The 20,741-nt window shown below is 39.9% G+C and overlaps 1 protein-coding gene across 2 annotated transcripts in view; it reads left to right on the forward strand.

The window, feature by feature from the left end:
* MOSMO (modulator of smoothened) overlaps positions 1-20,588 on the forward strand; it is a 30,988-nt gene extending 10,400 nt beyond the window's left edge. The window contains exons 2-3 of one of the 2 annotated variants that reach the window (XM_063414389.1): positions 10,332-10,544; positions 16,758-20,588. In XM_063414389.1, coding sequence (XP_063270459.1) covers positions 10,332-10,544; positions 16,758-16,942 — 398 coding nt within the window. In that variant the 3' untranslated portion in view covers positions 16,943-20,588. Of the gene's footprint in view, positions 1-10,331; positions 10,545-11,391; positions 11,424-16,757 lie in introns of those variants that run through there. The other variant, XM_063414390.1, reaches the window with a different exon arrangement.
* Positions 20,589-20,741: the final 153 nt, after the last annotated feature.

Below are 20,741 nucleotides of genomic sequence, written 5' to 3' on the forward strand. Positions count from 1 at the left end.
CTTAAATTATGCAAGCTTCTAAAACAACGACTTCTCCTAGCAAAAAGCAATAAGAAAATATGTACTTCAGGATAAATCCTGAATATGCTTGCTGCATTCCTATTCTTCTTTGTTTTTAATGTTTTTGTTGTGATGTGAACAGCAAGTAAATGCCCTAATTTAAGAATTATTATTGCAGAAGAAGGTTGAGGTTTGGTTTGGTTTATTTTCCAGTTTGTCTTTTATATTGATGGGGGCTTAAAGTGTTAATTAGCCAGGAAACTGTTTGCCAGCAGTCCTGAAGGACAACTTGTATGTAGTTAAGCTGTATCTCAGCCTGTCTTTCAGCACATGAAGTACTTCTTGTAGATAATAAAATCTTGGCCCTGTACCTAATCCCTGTCTGAAGTGCAGTTTAACCTGTATTCCCAGTTGTTACAAGCATGTCATACACAGATTTGGCAACAGTTAAAAAGGAAGAATCGAAATAATTAGGAATAAAAACTAAGGTTGAGTTTTATTTTACTTGAAATATTATTCTAGTTGCAATGAAATGCATTCTTTGGGCCAGTAGGTGCTGGTCTTCAGTTGATGAAAGTGACTTATGGAAAAAGCAAGTCTAGTAGACAAAAACAGGATCTTGTATATCCCCAGCAAGTACAGTGGTAGTAACCTGTGTGTCCAAGGAAGGAGTTGCAAGATCAGAAATGTGCTTAATCTTTCCAATTTTTCTAGTGGTTTTAATGAAGAATTACTTCTATCTGCAAACCTCCCTTCTCATGTCCTTATTGCTATAAATACAATCCTGCCATCAGTTATGTGATGTAAAGAAACTGCCACAATTGTTGGTATATTTGGGATTTGAATACTTTGTTCTTTATTTAGAGTAGTCTGTTGTACTTTCAGGTAATCTGGGCCTAAAATATTCTGTCAGTAGTGGACCAAGAGAAAGTCATGCTCAGGTGTAGGCAAACATTGAAGCACATAAAGTGTATTTAGGCTGAGTGTTTGAAGAACAGATGCTGAAACTTCGCAAATGTGTTTCTAACCATATAAATGCCAAAATGCATTTCAACACTTCTCTTTTCACCTTCACCACTGGGTGATTCAAGAGGCTATGGAGGAGCCAGATCAGTGGGTGTCCTTGGAGCATGTCTGATGCAAGCTGAGATCAGTGCAAAGCACAACAGTTATGTCTGACAGAGGAAGATGATCCTTATTCCTCATGAATTTAATTTGTTAAAATGCATGAGCAATCTTGAAGTCAGAGCCAGGATCTGAATTTTCCCCTTATGCTGAATGCCTTTGTCATTACCTTAGAGAAATTGCTTGAGGCTGTAACCAGGAAGGTGGATACTTATTTTCTCTCCAGGAATAAAAAGAGGGAGAACAATAGTTGGTGTGGTTTGGGAGTTTTGGTTTATAGCTCCTGATCTGCTTGAACGTATCTGATAAGTTTGTAACACAGCTAACTTGGTGCAGTTATGCTTTTGGATATGCAGGAGTTAAAAATGGGTGGCTCTGAAGCCCAGTTATTGCCAGCCTGTGAACAGACCATCTTGTAAGACACCTGTGTGCAAGGTGATCTGCTGTACTGTGAGATCCAGAATTTCTGTGTTGTTCTGGTTGTGTTGTGTTTGTAGCACGTGGCAAACCCTGGTGCTGCCCTCACTGCCCCAGCCTGGCCCCTCATGGCCCTGGCTCCTGCTGGGGATGCAGCCTCAGGGACCTGCACATCACCCGTGTAGGTGCTGAGCAGACACTGCTGAGCAGGCTGGAGTAGGGTCATGGGGGGTATTGGATAAAGAGACGTCATTTTACAGCTCTGGCTGAAGCCAAATGTAACTAACTGTTAAAAAGAACACAAGCTCATCAGATGTTAAATGGCAGAACAGCTGTGGGTGTCATAGCTTGTGGCTTTCAGCTGAACATATGGCTTAAAATGGTGTCCTGACTACCAAAATCACTTTTAAATATTGACACTGCCTTTGATCTTTCTTTTTTTAGGCAGTGAATTTTGTCAATTTTGAGTAGCTCTACTTTGGTTGGAGGAAAAATGGAAATAACTGGATTCTTTGTTTGTGTTTTAAACTAAATAAAACATTGCTTTCTTATTTTAGAAAAGTTCTGTCTTTTTTCCCAGGCCCTTGCCACTTCAGAAACTGTAAAGATTCAAGTCACTGACAAAACTGTTCCATTGTGAATATGCTTATAATGTTAGAAAATAAACAACCAGAAGGATGCAGCTTATTAGAGATCTTTTTAACCAACATTTAAATTAATGCTGTCTTCTGAAGTAGGAATGAATACCTTCTTCTGAAGGAAAGAATACCTTCAGCTCAGGCAGATTTCTTGGCTCAGATATGTGAGAACACACAGCCTTTGTTGTGTCAGGAGAGTTCTTTCTGCATTAGTGCCTGAGGGTAGCTCTTAAAGAGTCTGGTGGTCCATCTCAAAAAAAAATGTAAAAAAAGAGTGTTTGCAAAATTAAAAAACATTAGGTAAACTCAGTAGACGAGCAGCAGGGCACTGAAAGTTACTAGAATTCAGAAATAAACTCACTTTTTATTGGTCCAAATGTCTGCAATTTTGGCATCTCTTAGTACTAATGTATTATAATGATTGTCAGCTGTAGTAATAAACTTTTTTAACATGTGTAAGTCTGTCTCAATAGATAGCCCTTGATTTTTTTCTCTTTGGGAAGGGAAGAGGGAGGGAGAAGACTGTGGGTTCTGTGGAGGGGAGATTTGGTTTGCATTAGGCACGATACGAACACAGAACTGAAAAATTTTGAAGCAACTTGGCACGAGATGTTCTTCAGCAGCAAGACAGGCTTTTCTGCTAATAGACCACAACTCTTTTGACACTGGCTTTAGACTTTAAAATTTGGAATTTTTCTCTTTAAAAGTCAGTAAAATTCCTAAGGAGTGCCAAAAATGGTACCTAATAAGTTCAGTTCTCTGGAAAGTAGATTGTTAAATATAATTAAATTGGTAGGTTCCTAACATAAGCTATGTTTGAAGCCAGGGATGTTACCTCACGTGTAGGATTATTTTTCAGAATACTTTGTTCCTGAAGCAAGTAAACATCCTTTACATCTCTAGAGCAAGAGGGATGGTGCATTTCAAAGTTGGTTTGGAAGGAAGAGAGCATCAGATTTGAGAGAAGGGGATAAATGGAGTAGAAGAGAAATAACAGACTGTATAACATAATCTTACAACAAGGACTCTTACAACAAGGGCTCTTACAACAAGGTTCTTAAAAGAGGCCCTCTAGATATACAAGAGACTTGACAAGTAAATCTAGGTCTTTATTAAAAACTGACTTTTTAACATTGTATAAATGTTTTTTAGCTATTTGCTTTATACCAATAGAAATCCAGTAGGTGTATGAATTGATCTTGTATCTGGTCGTCTTCAAAGTGAGAAACTCCCAAGTTTTTTTCCCAGGGTTATGATACCTATTAGATGATTTGAGAGACAAATGGGAGTGAAGGCCAAAAGGATAAGATTTGGCATACAAAAGGCTGGAAAGATAATTTATAATCTGTTTATTTTGAGCTATTCTATGTTCTGTGCCTTTGCAGCTGATCCTGTGTTACTCTTTTCAGTCTTCCTGTAGATCATCCTTTAACATGCATAAATCTTATTTCAGTGGGTCTTGGTTTCCTGTTAATCTACTACCTGAACAATGTACTGGAGCATCTGCAGTGAAAGAATCAATCTGTTCTGCTACATCCTGAATACTGTACTTGCATGGTAACCTCAAAGTTAATTTAGCAGTGTAAGTGCTAAGGAGCATCTACTCAAGCTACCTCCATTCCTCACAAAAGAAGTAATTATTTTTATAAGAATTGTACCAGACATTGTATTCTCATACTTGATTAGAGACTGGCAGTTGATCTTATCTTATATTCTGATTCTTTTATATACCCTTTATACCTGTCTAGGTATAGCTCAGTTACTGTGGTGTCCTACAGTGACTGAAGCACAAATGTGGAAGACAATGTGTTCAACTTGCTTAGAGTTACTTAGTTGCATTTCATTATGTATATGTGCTGTTTTTAAAAATGCTCTGATATGATGGTGTTTGAGGCTGTAAACTTTTAAAAATTGTTTTGGTGGGTCAAGGTTGAAAATTGAGGTGAGGACTATAATTTACAAGGCTGTAACTGTGAACAGTTGCAGATACAGAGCAGCTCTGTGAGCTGTGTCTGTGGTCCTCATTCAGTGGGACCAGACATCCAGGGACCCCATGATTCTGTTTGACTCTTACAACATGGGCCTTGCCATACAAGATCTGGTAGTCTTCCCCAGCATTGTTAATTCTTTTTTCCTCCTCGGTTTTACAAAACAGCAGGATACTGTTGTCTTTTTCCCCTTCACACCGGGTGAAGGTGCTGCTTATCCTACAAAGGTATAACTTTTCCCCTAACCTTCTGCATTGTTTATTCTGAGTGTGGTTGATCTCCTAAGAGGGTACAGGGCCTGATTTACAGTGGAGTTTTGCACTGAAATAAGCAGAATTAAGTGTATGGAGTATCCCCAAGACTGTGGTAGGGAATGATCAGTATTGTGAGTTCCCTGGATTTTGGGAAAGGCAGAAGGGAGAGCCCTCTGTTTCCAAGGAACTACTACCTAAACTATAGAACTCATAGAAATTTTGCCCAAAACAAAATACATATAAATACACCTAAAGAAGTGATTCTCTCTTCCCCCTTTGTATAGCAACATCACTTCAAGTGCCTGTTGCAGGAAAATAAATTCCATATGTAAGAATGGAAAACATGCCACTTCAACTGCTAAATTCCTTTGATGACTTTGAAAATTTTCTTCTTGGAAGTCCCTCCTCCTTGTTTCCTGTAGGGGTAGGTGCTTTGGAACTATTCTTTCTGTGCTGTGTTATTTGTTCCTGTCAGAAATGCCTCAGCTACGCTTTGCTCACTTTGAGAGCAGTCTTGTCAGAGAGCTTAGTTGCAGGCAAGGAGAAGCAAACATGTTAAAGGCAAGCTGGTCAGTACCAACTTGATGGTTATCCTTAACACTGGTGCATAGAATTAGTCTGCCATGACCAAATCACTGTGTTTTCTTTAGACTTTTCAAGTTTCCACTTGGATTGGCAACCAGCTACAGCTCTGCTCGTTGCTGGAGCCTGTTCCTCTTAGGTGGACCTACACCTTTTCCCGTTCAAGTTTGTCAGCTGAATAGAACTTAGAAATTTTCCAAAACCAAGCTGTCCTTGTCTGTGGCTCAGTGAGAGTTACAGGGAATGGCTTAACTGAGCTCCTCTTAACTTCACATATGTCATTCCCTGGCATGTGACTGTTACCTAACCAGCAGCAATGAATGTTTCAGTGTGCCCAAATAACACAGCTCCATGTACTGTGCTCATTACTAAAACATAAAACTTAGCAGTGTCCTGGCCACACTGGCACTGCTCTAAGATTTATATCACCAGCACCTCATTAAGAAACCTCTAAACTGTGCTTTTCACTTAGCAAAAATGGTTTAACAAGTCCACAGCACAGTAAAGGAAGGTACCTCCTTTGAGCAGAAAGTGCCAGTCACAATTGGCCTTTCCAGAAGGACAAGGAGGGAGGGAGGGAGAGGAGGTGGCTCTCTGGGGGCAGTTCCATGTTTTAACCCCCTGACAAGGCATATTGGCCCATAATACTTACTTAATGTCAGTATTGACCATTTTGCTAAGGGTATGGTTGATGTATGGGAGGTAGAAGTTAGGAAGCTGTTGTCAAGGAATACAAGGGGTTGCAGATGCATTTAAACCCAAAGAACAGCATTTTGTCTTAAGTGATGGTAAAGACTAAACTCATTTTCAACTTGGGACAGTAGGGGAGTGCAGAGGAGCAGCAGGTACCCCAGGCTGAGCAAGAGCAGCTCTAAGTGTTTGTGCCTTGGATGTTCCTGTGCCAGCATAGCTGCTGAGCTCTGCGACCTTCTAACATTTGAGCCCCACCTCATTTACTGCATCTTGCTTTTACCATGTTAGTTGTTTCTTGTGCTGTGCTAAGCTCCTCGTGGCAGTGGCACCTCTGTGTCCATCTGGCACAGCTGATCCCCCGTGTCCTGGCACTCGGATAACAGATGAACAGGGAACATCTGAGTGGCCATTATTATTATGCTGCTGCTTTACAGCCGTGCTATCGCTGTGCCACTTTTAATAATTCAGAGGTGATGTAGAGGAGGGGGAGTTAAAGGGCTGCAGCAATCTTTGTTTCTCTCTGTAGAGTGTGATTCCTCCTTGGTGGCTCTGTAGTTACCAGGGAAACAGGAGAGGGATGGCAGAGCACCGCAGGGCTGGAGTGGGACCTGGGGGTCGGCGCCCTGGCAGCTGCACATCTGCACTGGGGGGAAAATGAGGGCTTGCCTTGCCTTGGTTTGGTGCCTTTTCCCCTCTTTTCCCCAATGGTTTTGTGAAATGTAATTGTTAATAGGTGATGCTCCTCTGCATTGGTGTATTTGTTGGAGAGCCTTTTTATCATTGATTCTGGTAAAAATATGCAGTGTTGAAAAATGAGCATTACTGGTGGTTTGGAGGAGTTGATGATCACAAAATCTTTCTCTGAAATTAACTGGAGCCCTGGTTATACACAGACTGTCACTACTGAGAGGTTTTTTAATGTGTTAGAAATGCTTTGGCACTTCAGGGAATAGATTTACTGGAAAAGACTAAGGACCACTTTGGTAACATTTACTCAGTGCAGCATTCTCTGATTTGATAAAGGTCGAATTTCATTTTTAGCAATTAGCATATCTATCCTAATCACCTCCTGATCTAGCTGTACTGGCCTAAATAATGCCCGTCTTGGAAGCTCTGGGGAGAGAGGCAGGTGAGAGCAGGGGAGCAGCCCCTGCACCTCGGGGTGGTTGCTGCTGCACCCTGAGCTGTGCAGGCAAGGGGAGATGGGTGGGCAGTGGGTTTACTCCACTGCAAATATTTAGGGCTGGATCCCTCTTTCAGCTGCCTGCATTAGCTGGCATTAGCTGTGCTGTTTGTTCCATACCTGTGTTAGGTGCTTAGATTTTCAGCAATTATGCTGAAGTAGTTCTGAGAGAGGGACTTAAAAACCTTTTACTTATGGATCTCATTGGAAACTGGTGACGGGTTTGAGATGGGCTGTTGAGCTGTTCTCCAGCTACAGGCAGGACTCTGTGCAGTTTCATATCTCTGTCCCTCTTTTCAATGATATGCTAGATAAACGGAAACAAGATTTTCTGTAACAAGTTTGTTTACAGCTCCCTGGCAACTGTTTGCTTGATTGCTTCAGAATGGGTCCAAGAGAATAAAATACCATATAAACACGCACTTCTTTTGAATTTCATGGCAAATTAATACTTTTTTCCACACCAGAGACTTCTTTTGAAGTCTGAATTCACCAGATTTGTCACTATGGGATGAGCCCTGAGGTTTCATTTCCTTGTGCCCAGTTTATGCACACAAGTGAGGTATTGATGTGTAGTCAGCTTGAACTTGAATTGAATTTATGAGCACATAATGAGGTTGATTTTCCAGTTACCTTTGTGAAACCTTCAGAAATGGTTCAGAGACCTCTTGCCCTCTATTTGGCTCCCTGGAGGCTGCACACTCAAGGTTCAAAACCTTAAACATGGAGTACCTCTACTTCAGATTTGTAATCCATAAAGCAGAGTTAAGAAAAAATAACTGTGTATGTGCTAGCAAGATCTTAACCATAAAGCTCAGTATATTTCCTCCAAAATGTCAAATTCTGAAATTTAATTGCTGACACTTTAAACCTCTGTTTTAAAACTAACAAATAAATAAAACAAAAAAAGCCCCAGCAGTGTGAAACAATACACAGAAGTGATGTTTAGGAAGGCATCCTCTGAATAATTTCTCACAACTATCCTTGTGTATTAAGAAGGAATGCTGCTGCGATACTCACAATTCAGAGATTTTTTTTTTTCTCCTTTTCTTCATTTTCAGTTCTGGCGGTTTTGGCTTAGATTTTTTTTTTTTTTAATCACCTTTTGGAGTAGTAGATGTTGATAGTAAGAGAAACTGTATTAAAATAATAGTTCGAGATGGAGTTCTCTTCTGTTTTCTCTGGGCTTAGCTTTGGTTCTCTCTGAATCTGACATGTTGAAAGTGCTCTTGTTAATTGAAAAATATCTTCAATATAAACTGCAAATTGCATCTACAGAATAGTTGTCTCTTGCTAATACATGCTCATCTACAGCAACTGTTTTTCAGTTTCAATTAAGACACAAAATGGAACCAAGTTCAGCGAGTGACTCTTATCACTGCTGCTTTTTCCAAAGTTAAGAATGAGCTAAATTATGCCACTGAAGTCAGGATAGGTCTTTGAATTCAGAAAACATCTATTGAGTGTGTGATGTCATTTTTATGAAGTCATTCCTTGATTAGAATTGCAGTTTAGAAAAAACTGACTTCTGCTGTAAGGGTAGTAAAATTGTTGTTAAATCCTGGTCTTGCAGAGTGATTGGGATTAATTTCCTGTTGTATGACGCTGCAGTGAATAGCCTCTTTATCCCCAAACTGCAGGACACTGCTCAGTGTTTTCTGTGAGATTCTGCAGTGTGTGTGTTACAGGGAGCTTGACTTTTAAGGACACAGGCACATCTCCCTTCTGCCCCAGCAGCTGATGTGCAATGAAAACATTGCAAGCTATGGAAGAGCAGCAGTTCATGTAGAACTGCACTGTGCAGGCATGGAGCTGGGCAGGACTGCTTGTGTAACCCTGGCTCAGGTTTGTGTGATCCTGGTGCACAGCAATGGTGTGATGGTGTGTATCTGGAGTAGGAAATGCCAACTTTATTGGCTCTGTAATTGTTCCATTTTTACCTGAAGATGCATCCCTGAATCTTTCCATCAATGGATGTGTAATTAAAAGGATATATTTGAATAAGAATGAAATTTTTTGTAGTCTAAACAAATGTTGCAAGAATACTTCAACAGAACTGATTGTGTAATGGTTTCGCTTTTGATTCTTCTCATCCCATGGGATATGAAGCAGTACATTAAATAAAACTCTAAACTTCTAATAAAACATGATATGCTGCCTCCCAACCCAACAATTCTAAGCTCAGAAGCTGATTCTGCTGGTACTCATTGCTGAGGTGTGAGCAGAGAGGATCTGTAGAAATTGGCTCCAGGGTGCCAGGAGGTGCATGCTAGGACTGGTTACTCTTTTGACTATTGGCTTTCTCCTTTGTTTCATTTTCCCCAAGAAGAGGCTAGAAACTATGACAGATGTTTTTCCTTTCAAGGGACATGCTAAACCCAAGCTTGCCAGTCTTACTGTAATTGTGTCTGAGTTATCCTCTTTTTATTTGAAATGGGTCAACTGATACTTACTTGAAGTAATTTGTGGAGAAAGATGTTGACTCTAATGCTGTCCACTGTTAGATTTTGCTCCTAATGTAGATAAAGGATAATTGTGATTATTTAGGACAACTGTTCAGAGGAAAGGATCGAATTGAGAAATCTAGAACTTAATGTTTAAGAGACACTGGAAGAAATGGATCTTAAATCTTGCATGTTCAGTTGGGGTTAGAAAGATAACTTCATTATTAAAGCTCACTAAACCTTCTTTATGGGTCTCAAAAGCACTGATTTGGATTAAAAAGAAGAAGAAGAAGATGATGATGATTATTCAACAGAAAATACATTATCTTGGTTAAATCTTTATGGTTGCTGTACCAATCTTACCTGTTTTCTAAGATCTTTTTGATAGATCTTTTGTGTAGATATCCCAGTTTCTGTGTGTAGTAACTCTTGTTAGCAAACAAAAGGATTGATCAGTCTTGCATGGAGGGACTCTTTTTAATGAGTTACTGTCAAGAACTGGGGGTTTTTAATGTTTTTAAAATCATACATTAATGAAATGCAGTTTCTGCTGCAAGAGTCAGAGGCTTAAAGCTATATTTACAGATGAGGGAAAAAGCTATTAGACAATTAAAGGCGTTTTAGGGGGCTACAACTCATTTTGTTAGGCTATAAAAGTACTTCATCTTGCACAGATGAGGGAGTGATCCTCTATGCAAGTCAGCTACCACGTTAGCAGGCATTGGCAGGCTTTATTACAAGTGCTTTATCCTTTTGATTAGACCTTGATTGCCACTCAGGAACCAGATACAGCTTGCAGCCATCTCACTTCAGCTTGTGCAAGCGTGTGATGAGGGAACATGAAGGCAGATGTTTATAGCATGCCCCCATCCTCCGTGTTTCAAAGACTTCCTAAGGTTCATCGAAGAATCCCTTACTTTGGGGCAATTCTGAGCTGTGGTTTGCAATTGAGCGCCCCTCAGAGAGGATTTTGAAAGTTTACTTGCCTCTCTGCTATGTATTTTCAGGTGCTCTCACAGTTGGCCTTGTGCGACAGTGTCAAACCATCCATGGACGTGACAGGACCTGTATTCCTCCACGGCTGCCTCCCGAGTGGGTCACTACGTTATTTTTCATCATAATGGGAATCATTTCACTAACTGTCACATGTGGTTTGCTGGTGGCTTCCCACTGGCGAAGAGAAGCTACTAAATATGCCCGCTGGATAGCTTTCACTGGAAGTAAGTGACCTCAACTGCACAGTTGACCTGTATGCAGGATAAACTGGTGGAGTCTGAAATAACACCACAGTGTTGGAGAGAAGCAAGTGCTCAGGGCTCCTGCTATGCAAAACATTCCTCTCTTTGATACCACATCTGAGAGAAAAATAAGTCTGCAGAAATAAAGGGGTTGGTATCTTAAGTGACTGTAATTGAGAGGGAATAATGGTGTGAAAGAAAGGAAGGCCTGACCCCTTTACCTTCCTTGGGCAGTGCCATTAATTGACCTAAGAAAATAAGCAGGGATAGAAGAGGTCAGTCCTGACTTGGGTGGCTGTAGTATTTCATACTTCCCCACTCCCATATATCCAGGACTTACTCCTAGAGCTTGCAATTACTGAAAATTCCCTCTGTGAGGCAGAGGTGGCAGGTGGTACATCTGAGGTAACCTGTCCCTCACTCAGGTGTCTCATGAATACCTCGTTCAGGGTTGAGGCTGGTTCAGTTGTGCTTCATGCTCACAGCAGCTGCTTCATTCAGAATGTCTGCATCCTAATTGGCTATGCAGGAGGATTGCCCACTGCAGAGCATCTGCTGTGCTTCACAGCACTGAGATTTCTGCTTCCAGAAGTGACCTGCAGCCGTGCTTTAGCCAGAGGGAGGAGTAGCAGTGCTTTTCTGCCTCCCTTCGTTGTGCTCTGCGTGAGCACCAGTGTAACTCCTCACAGCTGAGCCTGCTCCAGCAGCCCTGGGTTTGCACACAGGGAAACATCCTATGGCTACTTCAGTGCAAAGAAAACCCAAACAACCAGTTATAATGAGCAAGAGGAATAACTTTCAAACTTCCTTTTCTTGGTGTGTGTTACAGGCTTAGCCCAACTGTGAAATGGTGCCTTAATGGTGGGAATGACAGCAGGAAAAAACTCAAAACCTGAGGGCTTTTAAATTGACTTGAATTATGACAAACCACTAAAGGTAGTGTGAACACTAACTAGAAAACGCAAGTTTGTGGTTTACACGTGCATAAATAAGGTTTAATGGAACTCTGTGACATCTACTGATACCTAATATGAGTTAGATTTAACCTTGTTTTTGGGAAGGGAATAATATTAAAAAGTGCTCAGCTTCAACAAAGGTACTTCACTGAGGCACTCGTACAATCAAAGCCATTTTTCTGACAACGTTGCTACACAGCATATTAAATTAATGGTGCAGCTCTGGCAGACAATGGAGCTATTGAAATGCTGTATCCATTGTGATTGACTTTCATTTATTTTCTGGTGAATGATTAAAATAGCAGACCTGAGTATTACTGAATATTCCATCCCAACTTTTCCAGTTCATCTGTTTGCCTATACATATTTCATATATATCTAATATATATGGGAGGGATTAAAGTCAAAATGCTGTATAAAGTTGAAATGCTTACAGTCAGTTGGAGTTGAAGCTCTTGGGTAAAGAAGGGAATTTGAGATTTGGATATCAATGTTTTTCTTTAATATCTCAAATCATCACATCCCTGCAGCTTTAGTTTTCTACAGCTGTGATGATTAGTTCAGACAAAAAATGTGGTCTCCTAAAGCTTTTTTGTTTTGGGTTTTTTCTCTAGAGATTTCTTCAGGCTTGCAACAGGTTCATTATTAGATGTCTCAGTATAGAAGGACATTTTTATTTCAGCACTTGTCTTCTCAGTATGAGATGTTTAATAATGAAACACACTAATTTGTTCTTCTGCAGGTCAGAATTATTCATAATTCTATTAAGATATGATCTCTGTGTTGCTGAAATGATAAAATTCAATGTCTTTGGTATTCATCTCCAGTACATACAACTCTGTGACCTTTGCATTCCTGTTAACAAAGATGATGGGGAATTTTATCTCTGAACTCACTTGTTAGGAAAATTAATTTTGAAAAATAAAAGTGAATGGAAGGAAGAATTCTAGGTTTTTCAAAGACTTGTTGAGAGTGACTTCTGTGGTGTATTGGATGCAACATAAATTAGTAACCTATTTGTAGGTTAGTATTAGGAAATATGTAGCCATGTGGAATCAACTTGGAATACCCAAAGCGGATCCTTCCTGTGAAGTGCCAGTGCTGTGTAGATGAAAACGTGTAACTCATTAGAAGGGGGCAGGGAAGACTTTGTATTTGTGTTACATCTCATCTGCAAGTGATTTCAGGTCTCAGTGGCCTCGTGCAGGCTGCTAGCAGATATTCTTCTCACAGAACTTTCTGAACACAAGGCAGGACAGGCTACCCTGGGCAGGCAGGGAAGTCTGCTGGGGTTTCCAAGGGAAGCTCTGGGACTGGCAGCTCCATTCCTTCAAATGCAAGGGGGTCTGGATTAAATATCTGAGAAAAAGGAATCCTTTTGCTCAGCCTTTTCCTTACAACTCTGAGAGCAGCAAGGAAAGCTGGGTAAGAGGTCACTTTTGCCCAGTTCATGCTGGAATTTATAGTTGTATAACTTATATTTTTCATGGAATTTTTGCTTGTAATCTTGTCATCTTGAATGACTCATGGTGTTTTCAAGTACATACCTATAGCCAAACTTTTTCATCTGCATATGTATAAATACGAATTGTTGCTGAGAGTCATCTTGTTTATCTTGTTTAGCTAAGAGACATGAAGAAGACAGAAGTTTAATCTGTCAATTCTCTTTCTTCTATACACTTCTGAAGGGATACACCTCAGAGGGTATTTACAAGCACAGCATTTGCCTCATTCCCCAATTGTTGGGGGGTTTACTGCACAGAAATTTATCCTTCTGATGTCTCTGCAAACAGCTTTGTGGAGAGGAAAGATATTGCTGTCCTCCAAGTCATATGGCATGAGTGACAAAAGTCTTGTACAGGTAAATGTGAAGGTTTTCCTTCATCCTTTGTAGAGAAAAGTCTTGCAGGAATCAGTATTCCTACTGATGTGATAGGTATTGTCTCTCTGGGCATAGATACCATCAAACTACCACTGGTGTTTCAGCAGTACCACATTCATACAGTGTAATGGAGAGTGGGTTCCTTGTTGGTGTTCTTCTGTGCTTTGCCCAGGTTTTGTGTGATTCCTCAATGAACAGGGTGTTACAAACCCATAGCTGTGCATCGTGTCTTGGTAGCAGGCAAAGCTCTGGTCAGCTGTTCCTTTGCTTCTATACCAGAACTGCCTTTTGCCATCCCAGCTTCTGCACCATCTCATCACTAATTATGCCCTGGGACATAGGGACACAAGTTGGTAGCCAAAAAGTGACCTGGCTTTGGTATTTTTCCATGTCTCTGACACTGCTCCTATTCTGCTACCTCTGCTTCAGATTCATGTAAATCTCTTGCCTTTTCAGACTGCTTGTTTTCCATCTTCTGGTGGATAAGATAGGACGTGGTGAAGGTGTGGAAATCTCAAATGTTGCCATTTGCATGGTCCTTCAGACAGATACTGTTAAGTTCCATAATTAGAACCAATGTCCAGGGCTTATTGCCTGTGGAGGCCACATGGGTGATCTCATGTATGTTGTTGCAATTTTGGCTATTGCAGGAATTCACAGATCTCCCTCAAGATTGGTTTATATCCTGCAGTTTTGGGTCTCTTACTATCTGCTGCAGCTAGAAAGGGAATGAATTCTGGGGCTGCTACTACTGAATGAGGTGCTTCTCTGAGATGTATCGAGAGAGTAGATGTTAGACAGAAAAATCGTATTTCTACCTTTTTTCCAGCACTTACCAGAGAGTCTGCATTTGGTTTGGGTTTTTTTCCCTCAGGATTTAAAAGTTCATGAGCAATAATGGACTGCTTTTTGGAATGCAAGTAAAAATGGAGCAGGATAATCACATCTTTAACTAACAGTAGCTATCCAGTGAATGTCTGTCTCTAGTGTTCCCCAGTGAATAAAGTGATTCTTGAGTTATTAAAGATTTGTACCAGGTGCTGCTTTCATTGTTACGTGTCTCTACAGAGGCGAGCAGATATTAGAGTGAGCTCTCTGAAGACTAAACCTTTTTTTAAGACCAGATTTCTTTTGAATTGTCATTAGATTATCAAAACAATTTCAAGCTAAAGAATTACAAGAACTAATTGGGTTTTTTGACAGCATTCAGATGCAGACTAGAAAGCTCTCTATGCTTACATAAATCTTCTCAAGAAACACATACCCATGCTTTCCTCAGATGGACTCAGATGTTTGAGATACAATTAACAAATGAAAACATTTTTTAAGGACTAGGTTGCGTAATGTGGAATTATATGGACCAATAATCATGTAGATTAAAACTTTCTTCATTGTTTAATGTTTAATGTCTGGTGTCTGGGTCTTTGGTTGTGTTCTAATGGATGGCCTAACGAGGTGGCACTGAGCAGGAATGTGGCAGCTGTGCAGTTGCCAGATGTTTTCTGGTTGTGCTCTTCCCTTGTGAGGAATGAGCCGGCGCTGCGGGCAATGCGAACGGGACACGAGCCCCCTCCAGTGGAACATCTGCGTTTTCTGCTCGGCACTGGCAGCCGAGGGAATGAGCCTGGTGCTGGCTGCTCTTGGCTCAAGGTGTTGTGAAAGCTGCTTTATGTGTTTTGGGAGGCAAGGAGCAGCCGATGTTCTGATGTGATCATGGTTTAAGAAAGCGTCCTCCTTTGTTTATGCCCAGCTCCAACTTGGATACTCTGAATTCAGATTCATCATGCCCAGTATCTTCTAGAATATGAGAGTTTTTGTCAAAGCTGAGATCTGTGCTATGTAAATCATAATCAGTAAAATATAAAATATGTGGTAAACTGTTCGTCTTGGATATACATGGAGTCCATTAAAAATGTAGCTGGGTAAACTGCAGCATCTGTATTTAGTGGGGAAGAGCAGTAGTGAAGCTACATTAAAAAATATTGGTGCTGCTCCAGCCAATTGTTTCCTCATTTGTAAAGACCAGAAACTTTGTTCAGGTGAGGCCAAAGGGGACAGGCAAGCTCCTGATTTTATTTCACATACCTTTGAAAAGAAAAGCAGCTGCAACACTTCTTGCAGGGAAGCTGGTGATTAAGGTGATGGCTATTACTATTGCCAGTGATTTTTCATGTTGCTTGTTTAACTTTTAAAGGAGACTCAAGTAGGTAACAGCATCTCCAGGGTTTCCTCTGTCTTGCAGTGGTGTAGAAGAGAAAGAGGAGACAAGGATAGCACCTGTGTCCTTTACTAACAAACTAAAACAGCAGCCTGTGTTAACTAGAGAAAGCTGAAAAAAATCAGCATATGATGCACTTTGTTCAGGTAGGAGCATTGTAACTTGGCTTGAATTTTCTTTTTTGTGTGTGGCCACGTTATAGGCAGAGTTTGAGGACTAGGAAAGGCCTCGGTGTGAGCTGTGCTTCATCTTAGAAGATATTGGTATGTGGATTTGTGGAGTTGGTGAGAGAACAGCAGGTTCAGCTCCTTTCTCCCCCCAGATCTAAGTGGATTTGGTTGAATAATAGGTATAGTGGTGCTGTGTTCCACTCACAGTAAATGATGTCTGAAACAACACTGAAATACAAAGAAGTCAAATAAGAGTAAAGTGCTAATACTTGACTGAACTGGTAGAATCAGATAAAATTCTGTTTTATCCTAATATCCTATTATTCTAATATTCCAATTTAAATAACCCAATTGCATATTTTTGCATATGCAATCAAATTCATTGTATTACAGCGGGAAATTCTAAGGATATTTCATTATCTAAGGAAACATTCATATAACATTAGGAAACTGGTATCTTTTAATGTTAAAAGAAACTGTAATGACAATCTGAGTGGTTTTTATTTTTAGCAAAGCTTTTACAGAAAAGAATGTGTGACAAATGGGAGAAGGCAACTACAGATGGAAAAAGACAACTGATAATAGAAAAAGTTTCTTCAGTGTTGAATGTTACTTTATCTTGACTGGGCAAAACTACTCTAAAATAACTGGAGAAGAAATGACTGAATTTTGAGATGGTGATAGAAGTATATCTACCAATTTCTTATTCTGTAAAGAGAATTCATGATCTAGTGAGCAGAACTGAAATTACAGTCAAAACTGGGGACTTAGAGTCTTTTTTGGAATGTTTTAAAAGTGTCACAAAGCCTACTCTGTCATTTCAAGCAAGTTATCAGCTCAGTAGCTCTGATCTCAGCTCTTCAGTTCAGCCAGGATATTTTGCTTGTTTTTCTGGAGCACTCTGTGATCAGGTAAATATTTTCACTTTAACACAGCAGTGACTGTTTTTTTCTTTTCTTTTCTTTGCAGTGATTCTATTCTGTATGGCAGCCCTAATATTTCCAATAGGATTTTACATCAATGAAGTTGGAGGTCAACCATACAAATTACCCAATAACACAGTGGTTGGGTCCTCGTATGTACTGTTTGTCTTATCCATTTTCTTTACAATAGTGGGACTTCTATTTGCTGGCAAAGTTTGTTTACCTGGCTGATGAATGTCTGGACTGCAGGACTTTATTTTGGAAAAGAGCAAGACATCAGAATTGCATTCTCAGGAGGATGCCTAAATCAGACTATCAAACACTGACTGAAAAGAAGAATGCTTTGACTTGTTCTCACTATGCACTTTGGATGAAAAAAAGGAGAGCCTTTCCCATAACCAAATACAGACCACGAGGACTAATCTCCTGAGCATACTTCAATGCAGTCAGGTCTGCACTGTGATAGGAACTAGTGAAGAATGCTTTACACTGAGAAGCAAAACGCCCCGTGTCGCTGGACTGTTCCTGTTTTTAATGTCTAACCATTTGGAAGTCAAAGTATTTATGAACTCTGTGGTGGACCAGAGGGTTGCAGAGGAATTCAAGTGAGGCTGGCCTCGCTGTTTAGGAGATTAGTGTTTTACATCTTCCTTCTGATGAGCAAAGCCTTTGGCACCCATGTGGATCAATCTTGCATTACTGCACCAAGAAGCCAATAGATCAAAACATGTTCTCTCAATGTATGTAACAGCAAAAAGACATACATGCCCTGCTCCCCCATAAGCTCTAGGAAACACTAAGGAACGTTTTAGAGGGGGATTTCGTCCTTATATTTATATAAATATATATATAAATATATATATATTTTGCTGATGCAGTATACAGTGTGTGTGTATGTGTGTGTGTGTGTATATACACATATGTATATATATGTATATACACACAAATGGTTCCTGGAAAAGAACTCAGAATGCTTTGCTAGCAAAACACTGTGGTGTGCAAAACTAGAACTCAAATAGAGAAAAGCCATTTTTCTGAAGGCCACATAGCTGAGAGTCTTCAGTTTACCTCATTCTTTGTAGCAGCCCTTGATTTTAACAGTTTTTTGTAATAGGTACAAACAATCCCATGCCTTTCTAGGTGCAATTTTAAGTTAAGCTAAAATTCTTTTTATGGTAATTTATTTGTATATGAGGGTAGAAGGTGAGATCATGTCATACCTTAAAGTCCTAATTTTGGGAAACTGACACTATTTAAATTATTAGCAACTGTTGTACAGAAAATCTCTTTTTCTACTGCATTATTACATTAGCATTCATACATGTTCAAGCACAGCATTTTACCATAGGTAATCATTTCTCTAGCACATATCAAATGCAATGATTAAAGTAATGCAAACACTATTCCACTGCAAAGATGGATGAACTTATTTTCAGCTGAGTATTATGTCATCTTTGCCAAAAAAAAATGAGCAATATAATTGTTAAAAATGTATGCCTTGTTTACTAAAGTTGTTATTTTAAATGTAGATTTAATGGCCACACAAATTTGGAGTAAGTATTCCTCACTAGAAATAGTTTTATTTTTCAACACAAGGATAAACCATTGAATCCACAGACATCTTAATTCACTACTAGGTTGGTGTTCCAGGGAAGCTGCCTGCACTATCACTGTTTGTTTTCCAGTTAATATATAGTTTACCTAAGATTCATTCTGAAAACAAAAAAGATTTCTGTTTTGAGCACTGTTTCATTCAGCTTATAGAGGAACTGCATTAAGGAACAGACAGTCATTTTAGGATGAGATTTCTATTAAAATAAAATCAGCAGTTTCCAAAATTATCACTTATCAGATAAGCTGGAGTGTTTAAAAATAACACAGTTTGCACAATTATTTCAAACTCTGTGCCATTCAGACCATAGTGGGTCCCTGCCTTTCTCCATCTCTTCCCTCTCCCCCTCCTGAGGTATTTTAATACAGAAAGGTTATTTGTTGATGTATATTTTCTTTTGAAATTTTTGACCAAACTTGCCACTGGAATGGTTTCTAAGTATTTTTTTTTTCCAGTCAGCTCATTCACAGGTAGAATGGAGTGTTTATGGATCACAGAATTTTTCTAAAGTATACTAATCTGTAAATACAGCCAAGCACTTACCTGGAAGTCATGGTTTAAATATAATTCCTAATTTAAGCCTTCATCTGCATGGGCAGTCTGAGGCTCCTAGTGATATTGGTGGGGGTAAAAGTCAGGCTTCAGCTGCTTGATATGTGTCAAAATTTTGGTGTTATCACTACTGTGTCCTAAAATAAAGTATTCATTAAAACATGGATTATAAATTACATTTTCAGGAATGTTACACTTGTAAATATTTTGAGATTTTTATAACTGGAACACAGCTGGGGGGTGGGGAGATTTTCTCAGCTGCTAAGATTTCTTTCCCTTCCCACCCCCCCAGCTTACTTATTTCAGTTATTGTAATATCATGTGGATTTAGGCTTTGATTAAATGGATCATAATAATAATTTAAAAAACCAAACAAACAAAAACACTTATCTTGGAGCATACCCAGACTGTGGTTGGCTGACTGGAAATTGATCTGATCTGCCAGTGCTATTGCTATGAATAATTGAATGTTAGCAAAGGTTTAACAAATAGATTTATTAAATATTTGAGCATTTCGAGTCCAGAAATAGATGCAGCCAAATGCATTTTAAAAAACCCAATCCAGTAACTGAAGAGACAGCTGACAACAGTTGCTTTTAATAAGGTCACTAAGTACTATATAGTACAGTATTAATTTATAGCAGAAAATCATATCTTGTAAACTGTATATAAAACACTGTTTTATGGTGCAATCATTTGTCAAACTTATGTCTGTTACTTTTGTTTTAAAGTTGTGTGCATTCTTTTCATACCTAAGAGCATCACTGTAAAATCTGCTGAAAACTATTTATGGGTTTTATTTGCACAAGGTTTTGTTTTGAACTACAGGAAGTTCGTATTGAACATGCCTAAACATCTGCAGACCTTTCAGTTCAAGAAAAGCAAATGTTTCCATTTGAATCTTCTCCAAAGGTAATCCCATATTTGTGTTGAGTGTTTACATAAACTTTTCTGATTCTGCCAGCCATTATTTTTTTACTTTTTGAAGGACAGCTCATTTCATACATCACTAGAGAATTTCATTTATTCTTTTGCTTCTAAATCCTCCCGAAGGTTTGATGCCCCATCATAACGTAATTTGTGCACGTTTTGTCATTTATGTGGGTGACAAAATGTAAGATTGGAAATTGACAACACTTTCAGAAGGAAAAACTAGTAAATCTGTCTGTATAAATCTTATCACTGAGTTCAGCTAAAATAATCGCCTGGAATCAGTTTGGCTCAGACCTGGGGAGGGTGTGCTTCCCAGGACACGCCAGCCTCGCCCTTTCCCGTGGTTTTCCCGGTGCCGCTGTCCCCGAGGCGCGGGCGGTGTCGAGCCCCGGCCCCTGCTGAGGGGATGCCGCCGGAGCCGGGCCCTGCCGCCGTCCCTGCGTTTCCGAGGCGCTGTTTAACCACTCCAGGACACACCCGTGGGTTCCTCTTTGCCCCGACACACGGGAAAATGAAAGCTGTCCTTTAAAACCTTTGTGAAGGATGAACGTAATGAAGGAAATGGTGTCTGCAGGCGGGCTGTCCTGCCTGGGCTCGCGGCCGGGCCCGCCGCCTGCGCCCCCCGGCCTTTACTGAGGGTTGTTTTCTATTGGTTAGAGCATTTTTTCAATTAATGATTTCCGAACAAATGTTAATACAAACTGTATAAAATGAACATAATTTTCTTCACTTGTATTTTTGTTATTGAGCAAGTTTATCAAAATAAATTGTCTACTAAAGCGACTGCCTCCGGCTGCACTGACTGGAAACGACCCCGCCCCGCACTCAGGTATCCCCCCTCAGGTGTGTCCCCTCAGAGGTGTCCCCTCAGGTGTGTCCCCTCAGGTGTGTCCCCTCAGGTGTGTCCCCTCAGAGGTGTCCCCTCAGGTGTGT

Source organism: Prinia subflava, chromosome 17, assembly GCF_021018805.1.
Source record: "Prinia subflava isolate CZ2003 ecotype Zambia chromosome 17, Cam_Psub_1.2, whole genome shotgun sequence".
Classification (NCBI taxonomy): Eukaryota; Metazoa; Chordata; class Aves; order Passeriformes; family Cisticolidae; genus Prinia; species Prinia subflava.